Source organism: Porites lutea, chromosome 8 (genome assembly GCF_958299795.1).
Source record: "Porites lutea chromosome 8, jaPorLute2.1, whole genome shotgun sequence".
In the NCBI taxonomy this organism is placed as follows: domain Eukaryota; kingdom Metazoa; phylum Cnidaria; class Anthozoa; order Scleractinia; family Poritidae; genus Porites; species Porites lutea.
In genome coordinates this window covers 8,795,702-8,819,198 of record NC_133208.1, presented here as the reverse complement: position 1 = coordinate 8,819,198, position 23,497 = coordinate 8,795,702, and the positions used below count along the sequence as shown (strand labels likewise).

At 39.8% G+C, this 23,497-nt stretch overlaps 1 protein-coding gene across 1 annotated transcript; it reads right to left on the bottom strand.

The window, feature by feature from the left end:
* Window positions 1–16,419: 16,419 nt before the first annotated feature.
* On the bottom strand, window positions 16,420–22,046 carry LOC140946905 (mitochondrial inner membrane protein Mpv17-like). Its single transcript, XM_073396008.1, has 2 exons — window positions 21,881–22,046; window positions 16,420–17,834 (listed from the first exon to the last, which is right to left on the bottom strand). The coding sequence occupies exons 1-2, from the start codon at window positions 21,960–21,962 to the stop codon at window positions 17,329–17,331; spliced, it is 588 nt and encodes a 195-aa protein (XP_073252109.1). The 5' UTR covers window positions 21,963–22,046; the 3' UTR covers window positions 16,420–17,328.
* Window positions 22,047–23,497: the final 1,451 nt, after the last annotated feature.

The window sequence follows — 23,497 nt, the reverse complement described above, 5'->3', positions numbered from 1 at the left end:
AGGTACACTCTCACAAAAGAATGGTGAATAGTTAATAAGAAATTATTGTAAACAAGACATCAGTTTTCGAAAAGCCCTATACTGTGAGCCAGTCTCATTGTTGCTCGGAATTCTAAGAGCGGGAATGATATGCAAGCGCGCGGGCGAGCAGAGAGAATTTCGACCAGAAGAGAGAATGCTTTCGCCGACCAGCGGTCTTGCAGATCAGGTACTCATGCGCTATAGACCTATTCGGCTAACTAAATGTTGTACCCAATTCAAACCCTTTGGGGATAAAACGTTTTGTTTCAGGAATTTCCATATCATTTAAATGTGAATGCAACATTATAATGCAAATACAGTACACAAAGAATTTTGAACCCGGGAGATTTGAATTGGGTACAACATTGAGTTAGCCGAATAGGTCTATTCGCCCCAGACTACACTATGTTTGATTTTCAATCCAAAACAAAGTTATAGTTTTCAGTTTACATGACGCCGGAATGAAATTTCGCATAAGAATGAGCATTTCATTCCGATTGAAAACCTGAATGAACTCATTCCGGAGGGAATGAACGGAAATGAAATGTCGTTTTGGTATCATGTAAAAAAAAATATAAAGAATGGAGTAAACTCAAAATTGAAAGTCATCCCGGTTTTGTATTAATAGCCCCTAAACGTACCGTTGTCTCATTCCACCAAAGGCCATCTTCCAGCCAGCTGTGTTTAGAAAACTTGTTCTTGTAACTCCACCTCTCGCACCAGCTTCATTAGCTGCACCACTGCGCGCCATTCCCGGCCATGGAGCCTGGGGATTAGAAGGTGGTTTTTCTCCGGCTTACAGTCGTCCCAAGTTTCTATTTTGTCAAAAGTGTCCCGTACCCTGCAATAAAAAACATTACAGCTAATTTATATTACCCAGTCAATCAGTCACGTTATATATCAGTCGATTTTATCAGCACTATTAAACTCAAGACCTTTTAAAAACCTTTTATAATCTTCGAAAAGTTAAGGTGGCTCTGTGAGCTTGAGACATAATTGTTATATTAATGTTAGTTTAAAAAGGTACAGTTGACTCTCTCTAAGAACAACACCTTTTGCCCCGGCACTAACTGTCCATCTTAGAGAGGTGTCCGGAGATTCAAGATAACGTGGCTTTACCAGGAAAGCTGTACCTATCAGCAATGAACACACGATCTCGTCTGTTTAACTTGTTCCAAACAGATTATGACTGGAACATTGTAACAGGAAAGTGGAACTATTTTCTTATTGTGCAATCATGATCAAACGTTCATGACAAGTAGGCGTTCAGGGCTTCTTGGTCTAGACGCGTGACTTTATACCCTCAAACATTTTGCAATTTAGTGTCATATAGAGCACCTACTTTTCTGGTCTGAGGTAGTTTCTCACTACATAAAGCACTTCTCAATTGTCCGTTGATGGTTTGAAAAGTGTCCGTTGTCCGTCTTAGAGAGGTGTTCGCCTTACAGAGGTGTCCTTCTTACAGAGGTGTCCGTCTTATAGAGAGTATAGTTTACGTTATACAGTCAAAAAATAACTGAAAAACGGCAGAGACCAACACTAGGTGTCCGTCTTATAGAGGTGTCCGTTTAAAGAGATCTTTGTATATCAGTTGCAATGTCAATGGGGTTCGCTGAATCGTGTTTGAGTTATAAGCCATTAAAGATGACATTAAAAATATTTTGTTGAGTTATAACAAGGCTATGGTAGCTGTTTATTTTATTTACATAACATAATTCTCTATTACAATGGAAACTCGATTTAGCGAGGTGCCAAGGGAAAGGGGAAATTTTTTTCGTTATATCGAGGGTTCATTATATCGAACACCTCCATGATTTATCGAATTTTCGGGAAAACTACCAAAATGATCGTTATTTCGAGGTGAAGTTAATAATTAATTTACAAAATCCAGCATTTCCGGATCTAAAAAATTACTGTTATAACATCTCATTACCGAGCTATACTTGGCTAATGCACTGGAAACTCAAGAACAGGCAAAGGGCTCTTTTGTATGGCGTTTCAGCCTCGAGAAATTTAAAAACAATCTGTCATAAAAATCAGCATTCGGACACAAGAAACTTTTTAAATATCGCAAAGCAAATACCTGGAGCTCATACTTTGGCCCCATGCATCCATCTCTAAACCAGGATATGATGAGTTAACCTGCGAGCAAGCTCTCCAGGGCGCTATGGCAGAGGGGCGGGAAAAGGAAGGAGAACTCAGTTGCAACTACGTCTCTGGACCGAATTCGAACATCTGTATCGAAAAAGTCGATGCGAAATGCTTATTGGTGGAGATGACATTAGTAATGACGTCATTACCTTTGACAAGTGTTTTTCAATGTTTGTTTGCATTCGCGCTGATTGGCGAAAATCTGACAGCTCAGTAGAATTCAAATTCCAGAGACGTTGTTAGAAGGAGCGCCCCGGAGAACTTAATCCCAAGGCAAAATAAGAATCATATATAATCAATAATGAAAGTATCCTAATATAGGAGGACAAGCTCTTGGGGAAAAATAATTGAAAAAGAAAAAAACAACATTGGCTTGGTCAGTTGCACATAGGATGCCAAACTTGTCAATCCAGCTGTTGTACTCGTAAAGTCAGTTCTGATGGTGAATGCGTAATCCAGGGAGGCGTAGATTACGCTTAAAGATGTTGCTAAGAGATACAGGAAATGGAGAGGTATCGAACTCAACCCGCTCGCTGACCAGGTTATTTTAAGTGTTTGTTTGGCGCAAAATGTCGAATTATGAAATTATCGACGGATTTCTAGTAACACGGGGAAAAATAGGAGATTTTAAGTTTAAAATTTACCTATGAATGACGTCGGTAAGTGTGACGTCATAATTTGACATTTTGATGCCAAAATATGTGAGAATTAAAGTTTATATTTTTCAGGTTAAGGTGGATAAGAGGAAGAGTTAGAGCCAACAAAGTTACAGTAAATTAGCCAAAATTTACACCAACCCTTTGGGGTGTGGTCTGGCCCCTCCGTGAGAACAGTCTTATTCAAACCGACTGATTGCAATGACGATGATCATTATAACTCCCTACCTTAGTTTACGGCCGACAAAGGAGGCTCTAGACTCAATGGCACCAGTTCCTGTTATTCCTGTACGAAACAGCGACAAAGGTGTATCGCTGACAAAACTTGCACACGTGTTCATGTGCGGTGACAAGTTATAGTCGTGTTCCATACGGGATTCTGGGAGGTCGGCAGATGACCTCTGATTTCCGGTCCCGCGGGACTGAGGGTAAATGTGGCACATGTTTCTTGTATGCCTAAGAGGCCTTCCTTTTTGGTCTGTGAGGACCTCTGTTTTGAGTGCTTTTAGAAAGTCTCTCGATAAAGGAGCCTAGGGGCAAAAATTCAAAACGTCGATGTGATCGTCGAGGGAAAATGAAAAAGAATTCAGTTGGAAACGTCAACTAGCCTGTATGTTATACTCTGACAAACATACAATAATTTTATGCGAGCTTCAGCTCTTCCGGATAAACATTTTTCGAACATAAACAAACATAAATCAAGTATTATACATTTCTTCCAAGTGTCAGAAATATTTTCAAAATATTTTCCAGTTCTTTGTCTTCGGATTGGATGGCTGTGACCTTTTTCGCCCTTTTGTGGAGTTCTCTTAATTAAAAACAGGGGTTTCTATTATAAATCGAAGAAATGTACCATCGTACCGATGGAAGATTACCCCGGATGTGTGGCCTACTTTGGTTCGAAGGTCTCTCGTCCTGAGATGATAGATGTAACATAGTCAAGTGTAGAGACAACTTAGTTTACCGCTGAAGTTTCGCACATATCGATCGTGAACATCTTTAGAAAAAACAAGAAAAAGAAAAAAAAAGAAGATTTCACTAAACCAGGACAACAGGTGGCGATCACACCAGGACTAGGGTTGAATTGTAATAAGCCATTTGCACGATGACGTCATTTTACTACTACGAGCACAATCCTTCAGGAGGGGGACATTGGGGGGTACCCAATACCGCAATATCGTAAGAAAAAATGGCAAATACCGAAATACCGCGTCGAAAATCGTCTAAATACCGATACCGCATATTTTAATCACATTCATAATCAGTTCCGCATACTTATGGTTGCTTCCATCTAGCGCGTTTAATTATCTCAGGCATTTATGCACCAGATGTCCACGTTTTTTTAATATTTTGGTAGTTGGCAAATTTTTGGCAAATTTTCACTGAAAAGAACCTTTTGGTAGGTCGACCCAACAGCTAACTAACTCCAATAAAAATAACTCTTGAAAGCGCGAAAAAAAAACAAAACAAAACAAAAAACAAACCAACCAAAACCCTTTCCACGCACGTCTAGGGCGAGTTTGGATGAGTCTATAGTCTAGTATGTCAGTATCTCAGGGGTCAACTATCTCGACTGTCTCCCCAGTGGGGAAGAGCGTTGCGTGACGACACTAAAAACGGCTGAGTAGCAGACTGGCACACGTACACAGATCGAAAAGCCTGGTAAGGTAACTTGAGGTGACTCATTGTCATTGGATGCAACAACAATCACATTGTATATTATCGACAATTATTAAACTGTCACAAAATGACCCACAATGGTTTAATCATTTACCGTTATGTCTCAAGACTTCTAAATATTAACTTTTATTGACCTTTATGTCCTACTGTGTTTTGTTTTGCGTATTGTATCGAAAAGAAAGCGCAACCGTAATACCGTGAACAATCTTATTTCACCGAATACAGTCAGCCAAAATGATGTAAAACCGCATACCGCAGAGCTAGATGATACCGCAATACCGCACGTTAAAATTAAAATTACCGAAATACCGTATGAAAAAAAGCCCAATACCACAATACCGTAGACCCCCATGTCCCCCTCCTTCAGATATTGCTTTCTAGTGCAAATTAGCGCTTTTGTTATTTAAACCTCTCTGGGATTGCCAAATTTAATAATGAAAAGAAAAACGAAGAGGATTCTGGTCGTAGTAGTAAAATGACGCCATCGTGCAAATGGCCTATTGAAATAGCGGTTATAACAGAGGCAAACAAGGATCAATCTCTTTGGGGTATCTTTTCAACTTCTTAATCAGTATCGCATGCGTGGTTACACGCTCTTCCGTTTAGCAGGAATACTATACCCCCAAAACTGACTTTTCGATCTAATAATCGAATGGCAGTTTGACAAGAAAAGGTAGGCGAAGAACCATTCATTGGGTATAACTGTAGTAGGCCTCTACCAGTGGACGTTGTTTTTTTGTCAAGCGTTTTCCATCAAATAGCTGGTTTATTCAACAAAATCGTTGGTTAACGCTACTTGTGAGCTTCAGCAACCACAACAATGACAATGGAAAGCCGAAATAATAATAATAATAATAATAATAATAATAATAATAATAATAATAATAATAATAATTAATAATAATTATAATAGGAAGTTTTTAAGCACATAGGATGTTTTTTGAGCCTCACACTTCAACCGGATGTGGCGTTTTTGCAATCTTGGAGCGCGTATTTGACCATTTTTTTTTCCCGCAAATCGTTTCCTTGAGAGAAAAGACACTAACGAATAGAAATTTGGTACCATCAAGGCATTTTAAAAGAGTAAAGGATTCACTTCCGGTTGACATGCATTACTCAAAAACGTCTTTGCTTAAGCTTCCTTATAATGAAACAAGAACAAAAACGCGAAGCAGGCGCGGATCTAGGATTAATACTGACCGATTTCCTAAACGAGCGCCGAAGGCCCAAGCTTTTGCGAGGTCCGGGGGCATGTCCCAATGGGAAATATTTTTCGATTTTAACTTCCCAAAGTCCCCTTTCTTGGGTTTCTGAGTCATTCATACAGGATAACTTGGCCAGTTTTATCTCCTCGGATGAAGCCTTGCAACTTAATATATCTATTATTAAAAATCTCACCGGTTTTCGTAAAACAGTGGAAACCGGTGTGGATCCGCCCCTGACAAGCATGTAAAGCACGGTTTTACGTAGAAATTGCTTATTACCATCGCACGACTAATGTTGTCACACGTGATGAGAATGGCAGTGCTATTATTTTGTCGCTTTTATTTAAAAAAATGGGTTTGTTCATTTATGCATTTATCTATAAACTAGCCTTTGATCAATGATCTCCTCCTCATTTTCAGACTTGATTTCACTCGGTAAAGCAGGAATTAGTCCATCTGCAAGTAAAGGTGCATCCAAACGCTCAAATGGTCTCATTTTATTCAGTATCGGTTTTAGTTTATCTGGCGATATAGCACACTCACCGGCCTGCTTTTGGCTCGATTCAACGTACTAAAAAAAGAACAAAACAATTTAAGGACTTTTTATAAACATTTTTAAGGATAAAATGTAAAATACGTTTGAACCCGCCCATGTGCGACCACCTCTAAGCGATCACCTTCCATAAGCGACCATCTATCCAAAAACATCAAAACTTTTCTCAGTCAAAGCCCTGTAACTGAGAACGACCACTTCTAGTAAGCGACCGCTACCACTTTTAGGCGAGACGGTTTTGTAATTTTTAACCTGCTGCGGGCGACCAGCTGACCCGTGGTCTAATCTCTATGATAATAATCAGTACTAGCCTTCCAAGAGTATACAGAACTTTTATAAGTGACAACGTGGAACCTCACATATACAAACTGCATGTAAACAATCTTTGCTTAAAAACAGATGTCTTGGGACTCGTATAGTTCGATACTCGCAGGCAACCACCGGATCTTCGCACTTTGGGCGGTCGCTTACCGGAAGTTCGACTGTGAGGGAATCCATGAAAGGGAGTCCTAGTCTTGGACTCTGGATTCCCGGATTCTGTGCCAGTGGAACTTGGGTTCTGGATTACAGGCAGCAGGATTCAGGATTCCTTAGAATGTGTTCCGGATTCCAAAACCAAGGATTCCGGATTCAACAACAAATATTGCTGGATTCCAGATTCAGTCGAGTAAAAATTTTCCGGATTCCGTAATCCGGATTCTGTTTCATGGGGCGACTCTCTGTAATATTATGTAAAGCGATGATTTGGAGTAGAGATGAAAGAGGTTCAATTTACTTACCATGAGCATGAAATCCTCCTTTTTAAGACATTCTTGAAACGTTTAACCCGCTTGCAAAGCCGATAATCTTCCCCGGTATTGAAAAAGCTTTGCTTTGATCTCACTCAATCCACCTTGATATTGAAACGAGAAACACGCCCTCTTATTTGATCCTTGTAAGTTTTGTTTCTGCAAAAGAATAAACCAATAACTCAGTACCAAAAGGTTGTTCTAATTGTAAAACAAAAAAAGGAAATGTGCTTTTTTATTATTAACCAATGAGCTAAACTAATTGTAGTGTACTTCACTATTAAAGAAGAACCAAAAAAGTCTTTAAGAGAAATTCCAATTTCACCAACCCTCGGTTTTTGCAAACTCCCCTTACTGCTGCGCTTTTCAAAAACACGTGAATTCTGAAGTTCTAAAGCCAACTGATGTTTACGTTCTTCAGTGCTGTCAATCATCTTAGCGGATCTCTTAGCAACAAGAAGTTTGTGACTGGTGGATTTCGATCCGCTTTATGTGTCTCTGCATAGCTTCTTTGCTTGTGATCGTAATTATGTTGACGGCAGCCAAAAACGCAACTGCGAAGACAGCTTTTGAACTTCAGTGTTCGGGTGTTTTTGAAAAGCGCGTGCAGTGCACGCGCATGTTCTGACATGGATATCCATGGTTCTGATAACAAAGTTAGATTTGGTTTTCAAATCAGGGACACTGCTGCATTTCTCGTGGCGTATTGATGTGGTATATTAAGAGCCAATGTCTGTAATTTTCGAGAATCGGTTGACAGTCGTGAATTTTTGAATTTCTTCATATTTTGCTCAAATAATCTCTATAGTACACTAATTTCAAAAATCACCTTAAAAGTTGTAACAGCTTTTTATTTTTTCAGGAATCAGGTAAAGTTTGAAAAACTCTAAATCGGCGCTCTTTCGAGTATGAAATTAGCGAAAATTGAGCATTTTCTTCGCGCTCGTACAGAAAAACGGAATATCATCTCCAGATGAAATCAAGTCACAAAACAGACACACGTTTTTACTTTATAATTCAGCAATTAACTTTAAATAAACCGTTTAAATGAGACTGTACCGGCCGCAAGAAGAAACACGGTTTCAGCACTTTTCAAAAATGGCAAATTTGACCTAACTTCACCATCGTAAAAACCCACTTGGTACATGGAATTTCAGTATGAAACACAAACTGTACTAAAGCATATCCTTTGCTGTTGTTTGTGTTAAAATATTTCTGGCGGCATTCCAAATGCGCACCGTCGAGAGACCAAAACCTGAAGGGTATTTTGACACCAGGAAAGCGCGTGCAACAAGCAAGTTTCGACGCTTGGAATATTAATCCTCCCTTTGCAAACATAAGTTACTTCGACATTTAAACCCTAGTCAGAGTTGTAACGGTTTCAGATTATATTTCGGCGTTTCTGTTCGGTTTAACATGATTCCTTTCAACTCATTTTTGCGATAAACCATAATGAAGAGACACGAATACGCAGTTCAAATCACAGTTCGTAGAGAGGAATATTGTCGAAATACTCGCTTGTTATAGTTTTAATCGTATTGAAACCTTAAAATCAGAAAAGTTATTTACTTACCTGAACTTAAATGCTAGACAGGGTCACAGTAGCGCTAACTAAATTCTGCATCAAGGCAGATTCAAAGTTAAGTTTCTGTATGTTTTCAATCTGTCAACACGAGGGAAGATAACATTCCGGAAGTGCGTGACGCGTAACGCGCCGGAAAAGAAATTGCTGGTATACGTGTTTTATGGTGCAAGTCTTTGTTGTATGTTCGTATAGCATCTCGCACATATTCAAACTTGGTTTGTGGCGCCTGTGGCCCCAGTAATGCTGAATGTATTGCAATCATAGAAAAGATGTTGTGAGTCACTTGGTATGCTCCTGACTTGTTAGTCACGTGAGTATGTTAATGATAGAAGAAAGGTTTTCTGCATTTACGTTAGGTGACCTTTGTTTGGTCCACAAAATTGGTGCATGAAAATAAGAGTTTTTCCTGACCACCGCTAAATGTTTGGTTTCGGGTGGCGGAGCACAAATCCCGTTGTACCGTTCCAGAACAGCCTACTGTCTGCTCATTTAAAAGGGGTCCGTAAGGGCACCTTAATTAATGACTCTGCGCGGCCTGAAGAAAATGATATACGCAGACGTTTTCTGAGCGACGAAGGTGCAGTCCATTACACTTCTTTTTCTTTTCGAAAATGGCCACGGACTTCTCCCCTCGCCCTTCGCTGCTAGGCAGTCGTTTTTGCCTGAGGGATACCACCACGAAGGAGTTTTAGCACACAGGTCTCTGCAGGTGCAGACCTAGCGAAAAGGGCATCCTCCATCTGAAATTTTAAATCGATATGAAAGGCTATTTTCTGATTTGATTAAAAAATGGTAAGTAAAATGGCTGAGACATTTTAAAGCATTTTTTCATTTAGGCGACGGATTTTGACGTTATGAAAAAGAACTCGTCAGTGAATTGGTTTATTTTCTAGCCTGCGAACAAGTGCCGGGGGGTGGTGGCAGAGAGAGCCAGGTGACTATTCCTTTTTTTAGGCGGGAGCTAGCATGTACGTGCATTCTGGTCTAACGCCATAATGTGTAGACTGGCCTTTAAGGGGCGGGAGATCAGATCGTCAACAGCAGGTTGAGGTCTAGCCAGAAGATACCCTTGCTGCAGAGGAGCAAAGCAATACTACTTTCAGTAATTTAAACATATTAAACACTTGTATTTCGCTCATTAAATGTGTCCATCGTCCATTGTCGATTTGTGGTTTTTCAGGAATGTTCTTTTGCGGAGCATTGGACAATTTTTCTTAAACCAGTTTTTTACTCGTTTCCATTTCCCTGCTCTACCTTCATGCTGCATATGGAGTACGTGTGTACCAAAATCCCTCAATTCATACTGAGGTGATCGATAGAGAAGTCTATACGCCAAGCGGGGTTAAGATTAGTTAATAAAAACCAAAGGCCCAGAAGGCTAAGTGCAATGAAAGAAAACTAGTGTGAAACGTTTTGCAGACTCGGCTTACTCTATTTGTTTTCTTTCTCTGTTTGAGTTTCGGCTTGTGCATCCTAAAATCAAGTTTAGTTCGACCTGTTTTGGGGAATATAAAATATAAAAACAATTTAAAAAAAAAAACAGTGTTAATTGTCATTTTATTTTTTCTTGTACACTCGTGCGATGATTTATCCTTGTCTGTACAGTTGCGTGACAAGAGTCAAATCACACACGGGCTTTCATCACGCAACACAGGGTTTAGTCCGTGGCTAAACGACGGAAGATTTCAGTAAACTGCGGCCACTTGCAGTTGAAACGACTGGTAAGTAAATTCTTATAGATCTCGTATCTCATTTAGAGCTAGCAAGCCGTTTCTAGCGGCTTTATTTTAGGTGCAGAAAAACTGGAGGTCAATATTTACACTCAACACGAAATTAGCAGCGTTGTCTTTTTCAGCTACTTGCGTGCAATCAAATGCAGGGTTAATCTACTTAGTTCTTTTTTATTACCACCAAATTGAAAAGTGTTTTTCAAAAGATTTTAAGAGCTTCCCGTAATGTGTCCCTTGTAAAAGAAGTTAAGTTTGCAAAAACGTTTGTGTGCTTACACTTGCGGCTAGTTTGTTGCAGCGTTCCAACGTGCGAAACTACCCTGCACGTTTCGGTGTCTCAGCGACGCAATTTTGTAATGCCGCCAAACATTTTTTAACACAAGAAACGGCAAAGAATGTACTTTAAAATAGTGTTTGTTTCATGTTGAAATTCTATGTACCAATTGGGTTTTTTCGATGGTGAAATTAGGTCAAATTTGCCATTTTTGTAAACAGCCGAAATCGTGTTTCTTCTTGCGGCCGACACAGTCACATTTAAACAGCTTATCTGAAGATAATTGCTGAATTATAAAGTTCAAGTCTGTGTTTGCTTTGTGACTTGATTTTATTGAGAGATATCATCCCTTTTTTATGTACGAGCGCGAAGAAAATGCTTAATCTTCGCTAATTTCATACTCGAAAGAGCGCCGATTTAGCGTTTTTCAAACTTTGCCCGATTCAGCAAAAAATAAAAAGCCGTTACAAGTTTTAATGTGATTTTTGAAATAAGTGTACTATAGAGATTATTCGGGCAAAATATGAAGAAATTCAAAAATTCACGACTGTCAACCGATTCTGGAAAATTACAGACATTGGCTCTTAAATGCTTATATGTGCTCTAGCTGATTCTAGAGAATAAAGTGGTGAATTTGTTTAAATGAGAATGTCTTTTCAGTTTTTAGAATGAGAATAAACAGGGAGAGTTGAAAAAACTGACCCCCACTCCGCGGACTACCCACTGACCCCACTCCGCGGACTACTCTACGGACTACTCCGCGGACTACTCTACGGACTAGTCCGCGGACTACCATGCGGACTACCCTAACTAATCAACCAAATTTACTTTCACGGAGAAAAGAGTTAGAAGAAGCGTACCTACCTACAAGATCACACTTGATAAACAGCCGCCATCTTGATTTTCGCCATTTTACTCGACCCAGCTCTCCTTTAGCCTCGCCCCAGTCTTCATCGGCCACAAGTCAGAGCACGCCGTTCAGCCAATCGATGACCACTATTGGCGCTGGTAACAGTTTTTGTTATATTCAGCTTAAAAATGTTTTTAAGAACTTACTTATAGCCGTGCTTGGAAGTCACCATATTTTTGGATTCACCTGGCCCACAAGGCCCTTGGAGACGTATTCTCCTACGTAGGGCACGCAGTCGTTATTTGGATCGTCACGCGAGGTTTGGAGAGAAGCGTTGCGTGACGATCCAAGAACGGAAGCTGCAATGGACGTAGCAATGAAGAAGAAGGGCTGGGTCGAGTAAAATGGCGAAAATCAAGATGGCGGCTGTTTATCAAGTGTGATCTTGTAGGCAGGTACGCTTCATCTAACTCTTTTCTCCGTGAAAGTAAATTTGGTTGATTAGTTAGGGTAGTCCGCATGGTAGTCCGCGGACTAGTCCGTAGAGTAGTCCGCGGAGTAGTCCGTAGAGTAGTCCGCGGAGTGGGGTCAGTGGGTAGTCCGCGGAGTGGGGGTCAGTTTTTTCAACTCTCCCGAATAAACAATCGTGTTTTGAAGCTTTTAACCTACCTTCTCCGGGCCCTGTTCACCGCCAACTGTTTTCACTACGAGCTCTTTAATTTTACATCCAAACAAACATCTCCAACTGAAGCATACGGAACATGAGCCGGCGTATAAAATCCTCGAATACTCTGTTTTACATTGCGATTGTACTTTTCTCGCCAATGGTCTTCCGATAATTGCGATTTGTAATGACAACCCGTTCGAATTCGCACTTTTCGTTCGCCATGCAGCGCGACGAAAGGCGGTTGAAACTCAGATCGAAAATTTTGTTTTAAACATCGAACAATGTCTGCGTAAAGTTGGTTATCTGATTTTTGAAGCACGACCATGTTACAATTGAGCCAATATTTTCATTAAAAAAGGCGATGTGGTACAAACAGTAGCACAAGAACAAATGCGAACTAAAACTTTTAAAACTTACAGTTACCATAGGAACGTTTCATGACGAATTGTCGTGACGCGCACTTTCGAACACTTGGAACACTCTGCGCCTGCAGTGCAACAAGGAACCTAACGAGAATGAAAAGCGACGTCGAAAAAAAATAATGGTCGGGTGAAAAATAGAAAAGGAGTGCAGAAAGAAGAGGGCGGTAAAACGTTTGTTTATGACAAACGTTTCAGGGCTATTACTTGCGCGTTTTCTCGTGATCTGCACTTAACGTTGTGTTCTTAGCGGAGCTCCACGCGCGGCGCTTTGCGGTGATGGGTTATTTTTGGTGCGATTTTGCGGCATTTTTTTTTCAAAGCACTGTGTTGCGGTTTTCAGAGTCCAAGTATGCGGTAATTTTTAATTTTATGACGCGGTAATCGGTGAGAAAATTGTTGTCACGCGGTGATCTGCTTCGTTTCTTTAAAGCATGACAACTATACAAATTCATTAAATAACTAAGATAGTACGCGCGCTCTGATTGGCAGAGAGGAGTGTTTGCATGAGAGTATGTAAACATGGTTGTGGCGTCAAGATGTTTCTCTTTTCGCGCTAATCACGCAAGCACGAATTTGAAAACGTTTTCGAGTTCAAAACACGAAAAGTTTACTTTATTTATCAATTCCTCCGTCGGCGGAAACTTGGAAAATCATTACAAAGAAGGTGTGTCAATTTTTTTTCGCTTAAGCTGACAGTTTAAGCGAGAAAAATCCGTATTTTGAATAGCATCTTTTTGCAAAACAAGAACTGATTACGCGTGCAAGACGTCGTGTACAAGACTTTGCGACTGGTAAGAATTTCTCTTTTAATCAGTGCTATAACATAGAGCTTTGGGTTTTTTTTGTTGGGAAAGTTATTTTATAAAAGCAATAGAAAACTTCTTCCTGTGTCTGCATAGCCTGATATAAACACTCGAGGGGTTGGGAGAATTCTCGACAGTTATACAAACCCTCGACTTCGTCTCGGGTTAGTCTGTCTCGAATTCTCCCAACCCCTCTCGTGTTTATATCAGGCTACGCAAACACAGGAAAAAAGTTTTCTATTGCTTAACTATGGGTTCCTGACAAATCCTAAAAGGAGTCCTAAAAGGTCTCCCTAGGTCCCCTAGCCTGCGTGCCTCCCTAGTTGCACAGTCGGGGACCGTCATGATTGTGCAAAGAGAGTCCAGACAATGCGCTCATAGACATGGTGGAGATGTTATTTTCGCGGGAAAAAGTCTCTAAAATGTGTCTTGGCTAACGTTCTTACCGACCTTACCGTCTCTTTCGTGCCAGTCGCGAAACAATGGAGAGTGAACCAGATGGTGAACAGAGTGACTAGTCAGATAATCCAGCAAATAGTGAGGTCGCTATGAATTGCGTAGCAATTTTCTACGAAGAAGGAAAAGGGGGCGAGAAACAGAAAAAAAAAGTTCCTTTGTTTGGTAAATCGAGGGGAGAAGAGGCTGGGGAAATTCAGGGAAACCGTTTGGTAAGTATCATAATCTTATTCTACTTACTCCTAACCTCCCTCAACAGTGCATCGATTATCGACATTTTCCTAATTGAAAAAATGGACTGACAGTTATCGGACCTTATCGTATATAAGTTTCACTGAAAACGTTTGATAAACAAAGCCAAAGAGCGATGGTCGTACATGTATTTTTATCCTATGCTTAACATCGACGCACCTTAATCTGGAAACAGTATTCAAAAGACGGATTTTGGTCTTGAGAACGGCAGCTTCTTCCCATTTGCAACTGCGGTTTCGGTATTTGGGTAAATTTGATGCGGTACTGCGGTTTTCTCTCTCTACCAAGTGCGGTATTGCGGTATTCGTACCCCCCTTACGCCCCCCCCCCCCCCTCCTTTAAACATTACTGATTGTCACTCTTGTCACAGAAGGTTTGCTGTCTCCTTTCCTCTTCCGTCCGTTCACTACTTTGAAGATCAAGTCATTGGCCTTCATGTTTTGCAGAAAGATCACGATCTGTTTTTGCCTTTTTTACATACCATGAGCGCGACATATGACACTTGAAATATGAGCCCGTTTTTATGTTGTTTGTTTGTTTGTTTTTCTTTTATCTCCTAAGTAGTTATAAAAGAGCCTGGGGCAGCATAAAACTTGTCTGGGATTGAAAGTTGTTCGGCACAGCCAGGCAAAAAAACAAAACAAAACAAAAAACAAAATAAATTTCATTTAGCAAAGTATGAGGTCAAGCAAGTGCACATCTTGTAACACAACCGGAGTTTAAAAATGCGAAGACATCCAATGACACTCAATCCCGGATATTGGAAAACCATGTGATCGTCACATAACGTTTCACGTAATGTGTCTGTCCATCCGCGCCAGCGGAGCACCATGGGTAAGAAAGTGAAGCAATCTACCCATCCGAGAAAATTTAGTAATCACGTGACCGTACACCGCCCGACGGCCCGCCCGAGGGACCGTCCGTCCGCACCACTCAATCAACAGGTACAGCAACCCAAATGCAACTCGAGGTTATTTTGGCAGGAAATCGCATAGCCACCGGCGTCTTGTAAAGCAGAGACAACTACAGAGTCAATAAAGACGAAAACGGAAAGCGGAAATTGTTTCTGTATCCGTTTTGTCTAAAGTATTTAGTTCAGACTAATTGTCATGTCCACAAATTTGGAATATAGAACAGGAGAATGACAGAAACAGAGAAGACAGAGCGAAGCTCAACGAGAAAAAGGGCGACAGAGGTCTAGAGTGAGAGATAAAAAACAAAGGAGACATTTTTTTGTTGGAAGAATAACATGAAAATTTTGTAGTGGCGGTGACAAAATGGGAAATGCTAGCGGCCACCAATGAAAGGTGAAAATAAGCGGCAGTGAAAAAAAAGTGAACGAGAACACCTACAACATTTCCTCCATAAAACGTGTGACTAAGAAGTTTCTTGAAGTTTCACGTTGTAGTCGTGAAAAACAAGGGCAAAGAAATGTACAAAAAAAAGTGTGCTGCACGTGCAAAGTTGCTTTTTTTGCTAACTAGACCTATTGTTGTTTTTCACCATTCTCCGGCGTTGCCTTCGCCGCTTAGCATTACACGATTTTATGTTTTTTTGAACAAACTATAAATATTATCGAGAGCTTCGCTTTTGGCCCTGACTAAATCTATATATCATTTTTACACCTTTTTTTAAACTTTGGGACCACTTTATTTGGCTTACCACTGTTGTGGTATCCCTATTTACATAGGCTAGTGTAACCTCTCTGATCATAAAGGCCATTCCTGCCTCCACTTTGAGTGACCAACAACGATTTTCTCCTAACATCATAACAACAGCATAAAATGAAAAGGTTATGAGAATTGTTAAAAAGATCACAATCGAGTAATGCTTTGATCATGAAACAAATTATTCCCGAACAATCCTTTCAGAAAATGTATAAACTAGGACAGTCTGGACAATTTGTTTGTTAATATTGGGGTTTAAAGGGGTTAAGTGCCCCCCCCCCCGACAAGTAAGACCCTTAAAATTATTGTCACAGACCAATTTGTTGCGCAACAGCAAATATCTTTACTGTTCAATTTAGAACACCATGAACTGCACCTAAAAATGTTCAGCAACACGTGTACAATTCCTGTGAACTGGTCACAATACCACAAACTAATCACCGTTGTTGATTGTACTTTATTTTTCCCACACTGCACCTGATTGGTTTATTCCTTGTGACACAATAATATTCCAGCAATGTTTTGAAAACAGCCTTATAATAATTTATTATTTCTTACCCGTAGAGTTCTTGAACTAAAATGTTCAATGTGTGATAATCAACTGATAATAAAAACAACTTTGTAAAATTTAAACCATGTATTATTTAAAAAATTGATTTGCTTAGTTTCTCAGAAATACTGCTCATGCAATAGAATAATTACTAAAGGCTTGCTGCTCCAGTCTTACATAATAGCATAGCATCATTCCAACCCAGCCCATTACACACACCCTCCCCACCCCAACAACTCAAATATGCCTGAAGACAATTAATAAGGAATGGTAACAGAAAGTCGGTCAGGTACCATTGTGTAAACACCATTCCCCGTGCTAACACCAAATGCAGTGGAGCCTTGAAGACACAACCAACCTCTATAATTAGTCAGGGCCCAGGCTTCGCATTGGGGGAAAAGGAGAGAAAAATCGGTTTTGGCCAAAAAAAATAAAAAAATAAAAAAATGGCGAGTGAAGCGAGCCAAGCGGTAGTCCTCCCCACCACTAAGCTTGCTTCGCTCACTGCTATTTTTCCTATTTCACCCCTTTTTTCTGCCTTTTTCCCCCATTACAGAGCCTGCATGGCCCCAGGCTACCAACCTCAATATACTTTACAAAGTTCTCCAAAGTTATGAACACAATTAGTGACACTTTTATCAATCTATTTTAATTTGCTACGCACCTGCTCGATAAAAAAATTAGGACCAAAAAAGTGAATGTTATCTACACTATGTCTTCTTTTTAATAGAACTGAATTAGTTGAAGGATTGTCTGTAGGTACGAATTTTCATCCTCAACCTCATTCAATGTCAGATTACAATGTGCTTCCAGTATTTTAAACATAACTTTTTTTTTTTATAATTTGTGCCATTGAATTGTAAATAACTTCAATTTATATAAATATTGTAATCACAACAATATTAGTACTTTTTACAGTGTAATTGTATTTGAAATATTAACATCATAAATGTAGTTATAAAAAGATGGTTAACCTCACGTGAATCAACTAACCAAACAGAGGGTGCTGAGAGTCACATCACTGAACCAGCTCCAAAGAATCTTTAACAGTTAAGGCTGCAGCATCAGGTGACGGCTTGTTAGCCATCCATGACAGGTATGCATTCCAAAATATTGCTACAATTTGGACAAAGCCAACACGGTGCTGAATAGGAACAAACGTAAAATTCAGAGTCTGTGCAAGGGGCCAGATCTTATAATTTGTGATCAGTGTCTGTACATAGCGTTCCTGGAGCATCTCTTTAATTTCATGTGGTCGTTTTCCAGCAAGTGTCTCTGACACACTGAAAAAGAAGCATATCATAACAGGAGCAAAGAGACTCTGATCCAACAGCATCTTTTTAAAGCCGGCAGTTTTGGCAGTCCCAGGGACAATCCTTTCCAGTGTAAGATACCATGATCTTAGCACAGGGCCAATAACTAGTCCAACCACGCCCATACGAGCTGTTCTTCTGACGTCATGATTTGTGCCTCTTCGCTCAGCAAATTGCTGGGTGATGACATCTCCAGCGGCGACAAGGACACCTAAAGCAAAAACAAGACGTAATGAAGAGTTATACTGTCTTTGCAGCCCAGGGGAAAGCAATCCCGTATTTGGCCTTAATTGGTAACAGCACTGAACATGGTATGGGTTTGGGGGGTTGAGAGTCTTCAAACTGAGTACACAATTTTGCCATTAGCCTCTCAAACAGGGTGCTGCCCTGAACAGGCTGTAAAATGTGGGAGATTTCAATCAGTGTACATGTACATGTGTGTGTGTGAAGGGGGATTCAATAGCCTAAATATGGGTTGGAGAATCTCTTGTCTAAAATAGAGTAGTGAAATGGATGGTTTTAAGGCCTTATAGAGGCACACAGGGTATATAAATGAGGCAGCAAGTGAGATTGGCAGCAACAGCTTAATACACCCAGTCAATTTGCCACCTCCTCTGTACTTTTATACTTTACATAAACACATTAGATAATCACTCTTTTTCCTCCATTCTTTTATCTTTAATTTACCCATGGTCTGACTGTAACCTAGGGATGAGTATCAATTCTACCCTGGGACTGGGGGTTGGGAGGGGGGGGGTGCAGTATAGGATCACTGACTTGGGGGGAATAGGGGGACTGTCCTCACATCATTGTAGCTCACATCCAGGAGGTGTGAATGAAATCCTTCCCCTTTAACTTCTGTGAACTCAGATCGCACTCCCTCCCCCCTCGGTACATTCGCACCCTACATGAATGAGAGTTAAAGTATTTATGGAATAATAGGGGACTGTGAAGTCTAATGGGAATTAACATCAGCAGGGTGCAAAACAAGTCAGTTATACAGCTTTTCGTTTGGGCATTAGCCCAAAGGTCATTTCAACTAGCCCCAAATACTTTTTGATGAGGTAACTGCAATGATTTCACAGTTCTTAGACTGTAATTTTAATCCCTCAAAAAATGTCACTGTCCTGTACAGTGGGCAAGTTAAGAATGAAATCCACTAGCGCAATAGCAAAATCCACCAGTCCAGAGGTATTGGACACTACCTTCTTTTTGCAATAATATTATGATGCCTAGTTGTACCATAGCATGTTCATGGATAGCTTACATATACATCAGAACTTAGTCCCTTAACCCATAAAACAAATACTTGTACCTGTTTTAAAGAAGATAACCAAACAAAATTTTCACCATGGAGCACAAACCGTAACAATTTTTATGATTGTAATTTTTGCAGGCACAAAGCCTGCTTTGAAACCTGAAAAGGGTGGCACAACTTTTTCAAGTTTTAATCAACATCCATCCTTGCCATTCGTAGCTACAGACAATAGACCCTTGTCACCAAGCAGCCATTTTGTTCCAAGAGATTAAAAAAGCTTTGTATTTGCACAGCTAGCCTCGTTCTCACTGCCAGCTAGGCTAATTGTGCAAAAACAAAGCTTTTTAAATCTCCTGGGACAAAATGGCCATTGTGTGACAAAGGTCGATAGGATATGGTATCAATGCCTAATTTATATTAATAGCTGTGCATAACAAAACTGGACCATTATTTTTGGAAGTTAGAAAATAGTGTGGCATAGCCCCTTTATGTTCACTAAGAACATAAGGTACTATAATGAAAGTCTTTCGTAGAACATTGCTCTCAAATTATTTGTAGAAAAAATCTTACTATTTTTGATTACGAGCAAGTACAATAAACAACAAAAGAGAAAGATACTTTTAGAGTATGATTAAACCACAGTAAATTATAAGAAGGATACTGTAAAACCTAAGAATGAAATATTAGTTAATTACTATAAAAGTGTTCATATTTACAAAAAAATGTAGATAAGCATGAAATTGTTAACACTTTTTTCTATTGTTTGTCAGTCAAGCAATCAAAATAAATAAAAATCCCAAAACAGTAGGTTGCAAAGAAACTTCATTTTTGGAGTTGCCAGCCTGCACTTTTATCCTAGCTATTATCAATATTATACAAGTCAATCTTGATTTTACTAGGAGCAGAAAATGTAAAAAATATGGTGATATATTTCATGTGATTTGACCTGACAGATACAAAACCACACTAGCAGAGAGAGTCTTTATTCTAAAATGACACATCCTTCGTAATATTCAAAAAAACATTCTATGTTGACTCTGACATGAAGTAACTTCCCAGTGTAAATAAAATAATTTACATGCACAGTCAAGTTAGATTGTGTCAGCAATTATTGTTTAAATAAATATAAAATTTTCACGTTTTGTCAAAGATGCAAAATGTTGGGTATCCAAGATGAAAAGTTTACAAACATTGTAACAAACATCACTGGCTCTATCCACTCTTTGGGAAATATTTTCTGTGAACGGTTACGTGTATAAGTTGAAATGGCATAGCCACAGTTCTTAGCTAACTTCACTGTAGCCAAATGACTGACACTTGTGCTTTATAAATTTATGTCATCAACATTTCTTGTATAAATCGGTCTTGGTGGAGCAATCGGTTTACTTTCTGTATATCAGGGTGCAAACTTGCCATTCAGACATGCAAGTTGTTGCTAGTATGTACTAGCCCAAGAGACTTTTAAGTAGCCCCTCAAAAAATTTAATGAGCAGCATTGATTACAGTTCTTCTGTAATTTGAATTTCCCAAAAAACTTCACTTGCCCTGCTGGTAAGTTAAGAACACAATTCACTAGCCCGATTGCAAAATCCACTAGCCCTGGGCTATCAGACACGTCTTTCTTTGCATGCTGGTATATGTACATGTTCATCGTTCCTCAAGATGCTGATAAAGTTCTACCCATAAATCCATTAGATCCCATTGTTCATGGTTTATACTTTTCAAGCAACGATGTTTTTTCAATCAGGTGTATACCAGACCTGTCAACCCCCCACATCTTCAAATATTGAGAATTGATGGGATAAGGGATGATAAATGATGTCATAATGACCACGTCACATGACATCATTTGTGAAAAAAACTGCACAAAAAAGATTTTGTTGGAATTGTAACATTTGACCTAATTGGCTTAAAAATGTGAAAGGTTTGAACCCTTTGGCTTACTTCCCACCAACCACATTATTGCTTACATGTATATTACAATGGCATACCGGAGTTTGTGAGGAAATGTTTGATGTTAACACTTAAAATAGCTCAAACAAATCAAAGTATTTGAAAAAATTCCACTGTCAGAAAGTCGATTCTACAAGAAATGGCAAACCATAGCGATTATCTGTGAGATTTCAGACTCTAACCTGGAGACTGGGAGAAATGGTTCAAAATCTGAAGTCTCCCGGATTATCTGGGAGAGTTGACAGCACTGTGTATACAGTCAAACCTCGTTTTTTGGACACCTGCTTAATAAAGACACCTCATTATTACAGACAGTTTGCTTTGTCCCTGGGGAAAGAAAGTCCTTAAGTTACCCTTAACTTACATTTTCTCTGAATTCAACCCAGTTGATATGGACACCCCTCAGTGCATGTGTTAACAGAGAAATGTTTACAAATGTTAGAGTACTGTGTACAACTGGCAGAGTAATGTATACAACTGATAGCATAGTGCACACAACCAACAGAAATAATGTTAAAATGAGAGTCTCTCTCTGGAGTGCCAAATATCAAGAGAAGACGTATGAAAGAGCAACAACAAATGATGCCAAATAAGGGATGAGAAATAAATGACAAGAAGACAATAATATGAAACAAGTGACAAAAATAATTTTAAAACAAACAGCGCACCACTGTATGGTTTCATGCCCACGGTTTCGTTTGATTTAGGCCTTTTCTATTTTGCTATGTTTTTCATTTTGAGTGCATCGAAATCTAACAATTCACAAACTGTCCCAACTGTGCCTCCAAACGTCCTCATGCAAATTAGAGGACATTGCAAGCTTAGTAATGGCAAATCCGCAAATCCGAAGCTCATTTGTCTTTCAAAACAATTCTAAGCCCCTACAATGCGATCGGTAAAAGGATTTAAGCTCATTTTACAGCAATTAAGCTTTGGATTTTTAGAAGACTTCACCTCACCCAAATGATTTGAGTGAGATGATGTCTCCTCAAATCCATCATGAAAAAAAAAATAAATAAAAAACGGAATTTCATTAATTACAATACCTGTTGCTATAGTTTGTGTTTTCCAAGGATGTGTTATAAGCAGCTGTTGATATTTCGCCCAAGCTCTTCTTAGAATACTCATTACGGCTTGCCTTATATCTCTTTTTTTTTTAGCGCTGATTGAGCGCTATGATCCGCTGGAGATCGCCGCCGCCATGTTTTTTATTTCGGCAACCGAGCGGCCCTGGGAAGGAATTTGAATCGACTATTTTTTCGGTGGGGAGGAGCGGGGGGCGGGGGGAGGGGAGGGGATCACTTGATTTTTAGGAGAACAGAAGGGGGCATTATTCGTAATTGGGAACCCAAAAAAGAAATCATTGCAGAAGAATTAGAAGAATTGAGAAGGACGACTCACATTAGACTACGAGCAGTCTCTCTTTTTTTCTGTAGTCCGTCAAGCAAAACGCGAGACACGCAAATGGCCACGCGCGTGACTGATAGCGCGAGACAGGAGAGGCACGTTTCGCGCGTCTCGCGGCTTCGCCGCTCCCGCGCGCGTGCATTGCTCTCACTAAATCTGAAGAAAAAGAGAGACTGCTCGCAGTCTAGACACACATTTGTTGGACAACGCCAGTTTGAAAGCATATAAAGTAAATGCGTCCATTCTACTGGGAGGTAAAAGTGTTTGCAGTCTCAATTTGTTCTAACCGCAACTTTAGAAAGCACTTTCGAAATAGTACATCTGAATTTATATGGAGAACGTTTTGCGGCACTTTAATATTTACTCTTTTATAACGTGCTTATACCTAAGCTAATATTTAACTAATCTGAACATAACAGGCGAATTCTGAATTGGAAACCATAATTTTATAGATAACTGAATCACATTGTGAAACAGCGTCGATCATCGCTTCTTTAGCAACGGGCACACTAACTCAGCTCTATACTAAATCCGATTCAACCGCCGCTCGTCTGTCTTATCTTGAGTGTTGTGAAAAAGGGAAGACGTTTGCCTGGAGAATATTAGGCTTTAATCACCAAATCTCTTACTAACACAAACATTGACATGGCGGCAAACTGTAACCACAAGGATTACAGGCTCATACAATAAAGTCAAATCACACTACATATACAACACAACGAATTATAATGTAACGCGATACGTCAAACAACTCTCGCAGTGTTCAAGTGTTTCTAGTTTCTAGCTTTAGTTCGCAATGTCATTTACACCACATTGAGTCTCATCATCCAGTATTTCTTTATTTGTGTCTGGAGCCTTATCATCCGATTCATTAAGTCCGGCCTTACGGCAGGTTGGCTTAGCCTGCGTGGCAGGCGTTCGAAAGGGAAGGGGAAGGGAATCAGGCCGCGAGACCCCTTCCCCTTCCCCTTTTAACGCCTGCCACGCAGGCTACGGTTCCAGGTTTTAAAATCATGGGTGGATTTAGGAGTGGGCACCCTTTCCCAGCTCTAAACACTAAATCCGCTTTAACCGTTCTGGTAGACGTATTCATCTTAGGATTTGATAAGGTCTCTTTATTAGAGTTTATTGTATTGCTATAAAAAGTGTTACAAAGTCCTTATAGTTACAGCTTTCCACGAATACTGGACCACTCCCATCTTGACCCTCTTCGCACGCAAGTGGAATAGTTTGATTCAGTTACGTTACCAAAAATT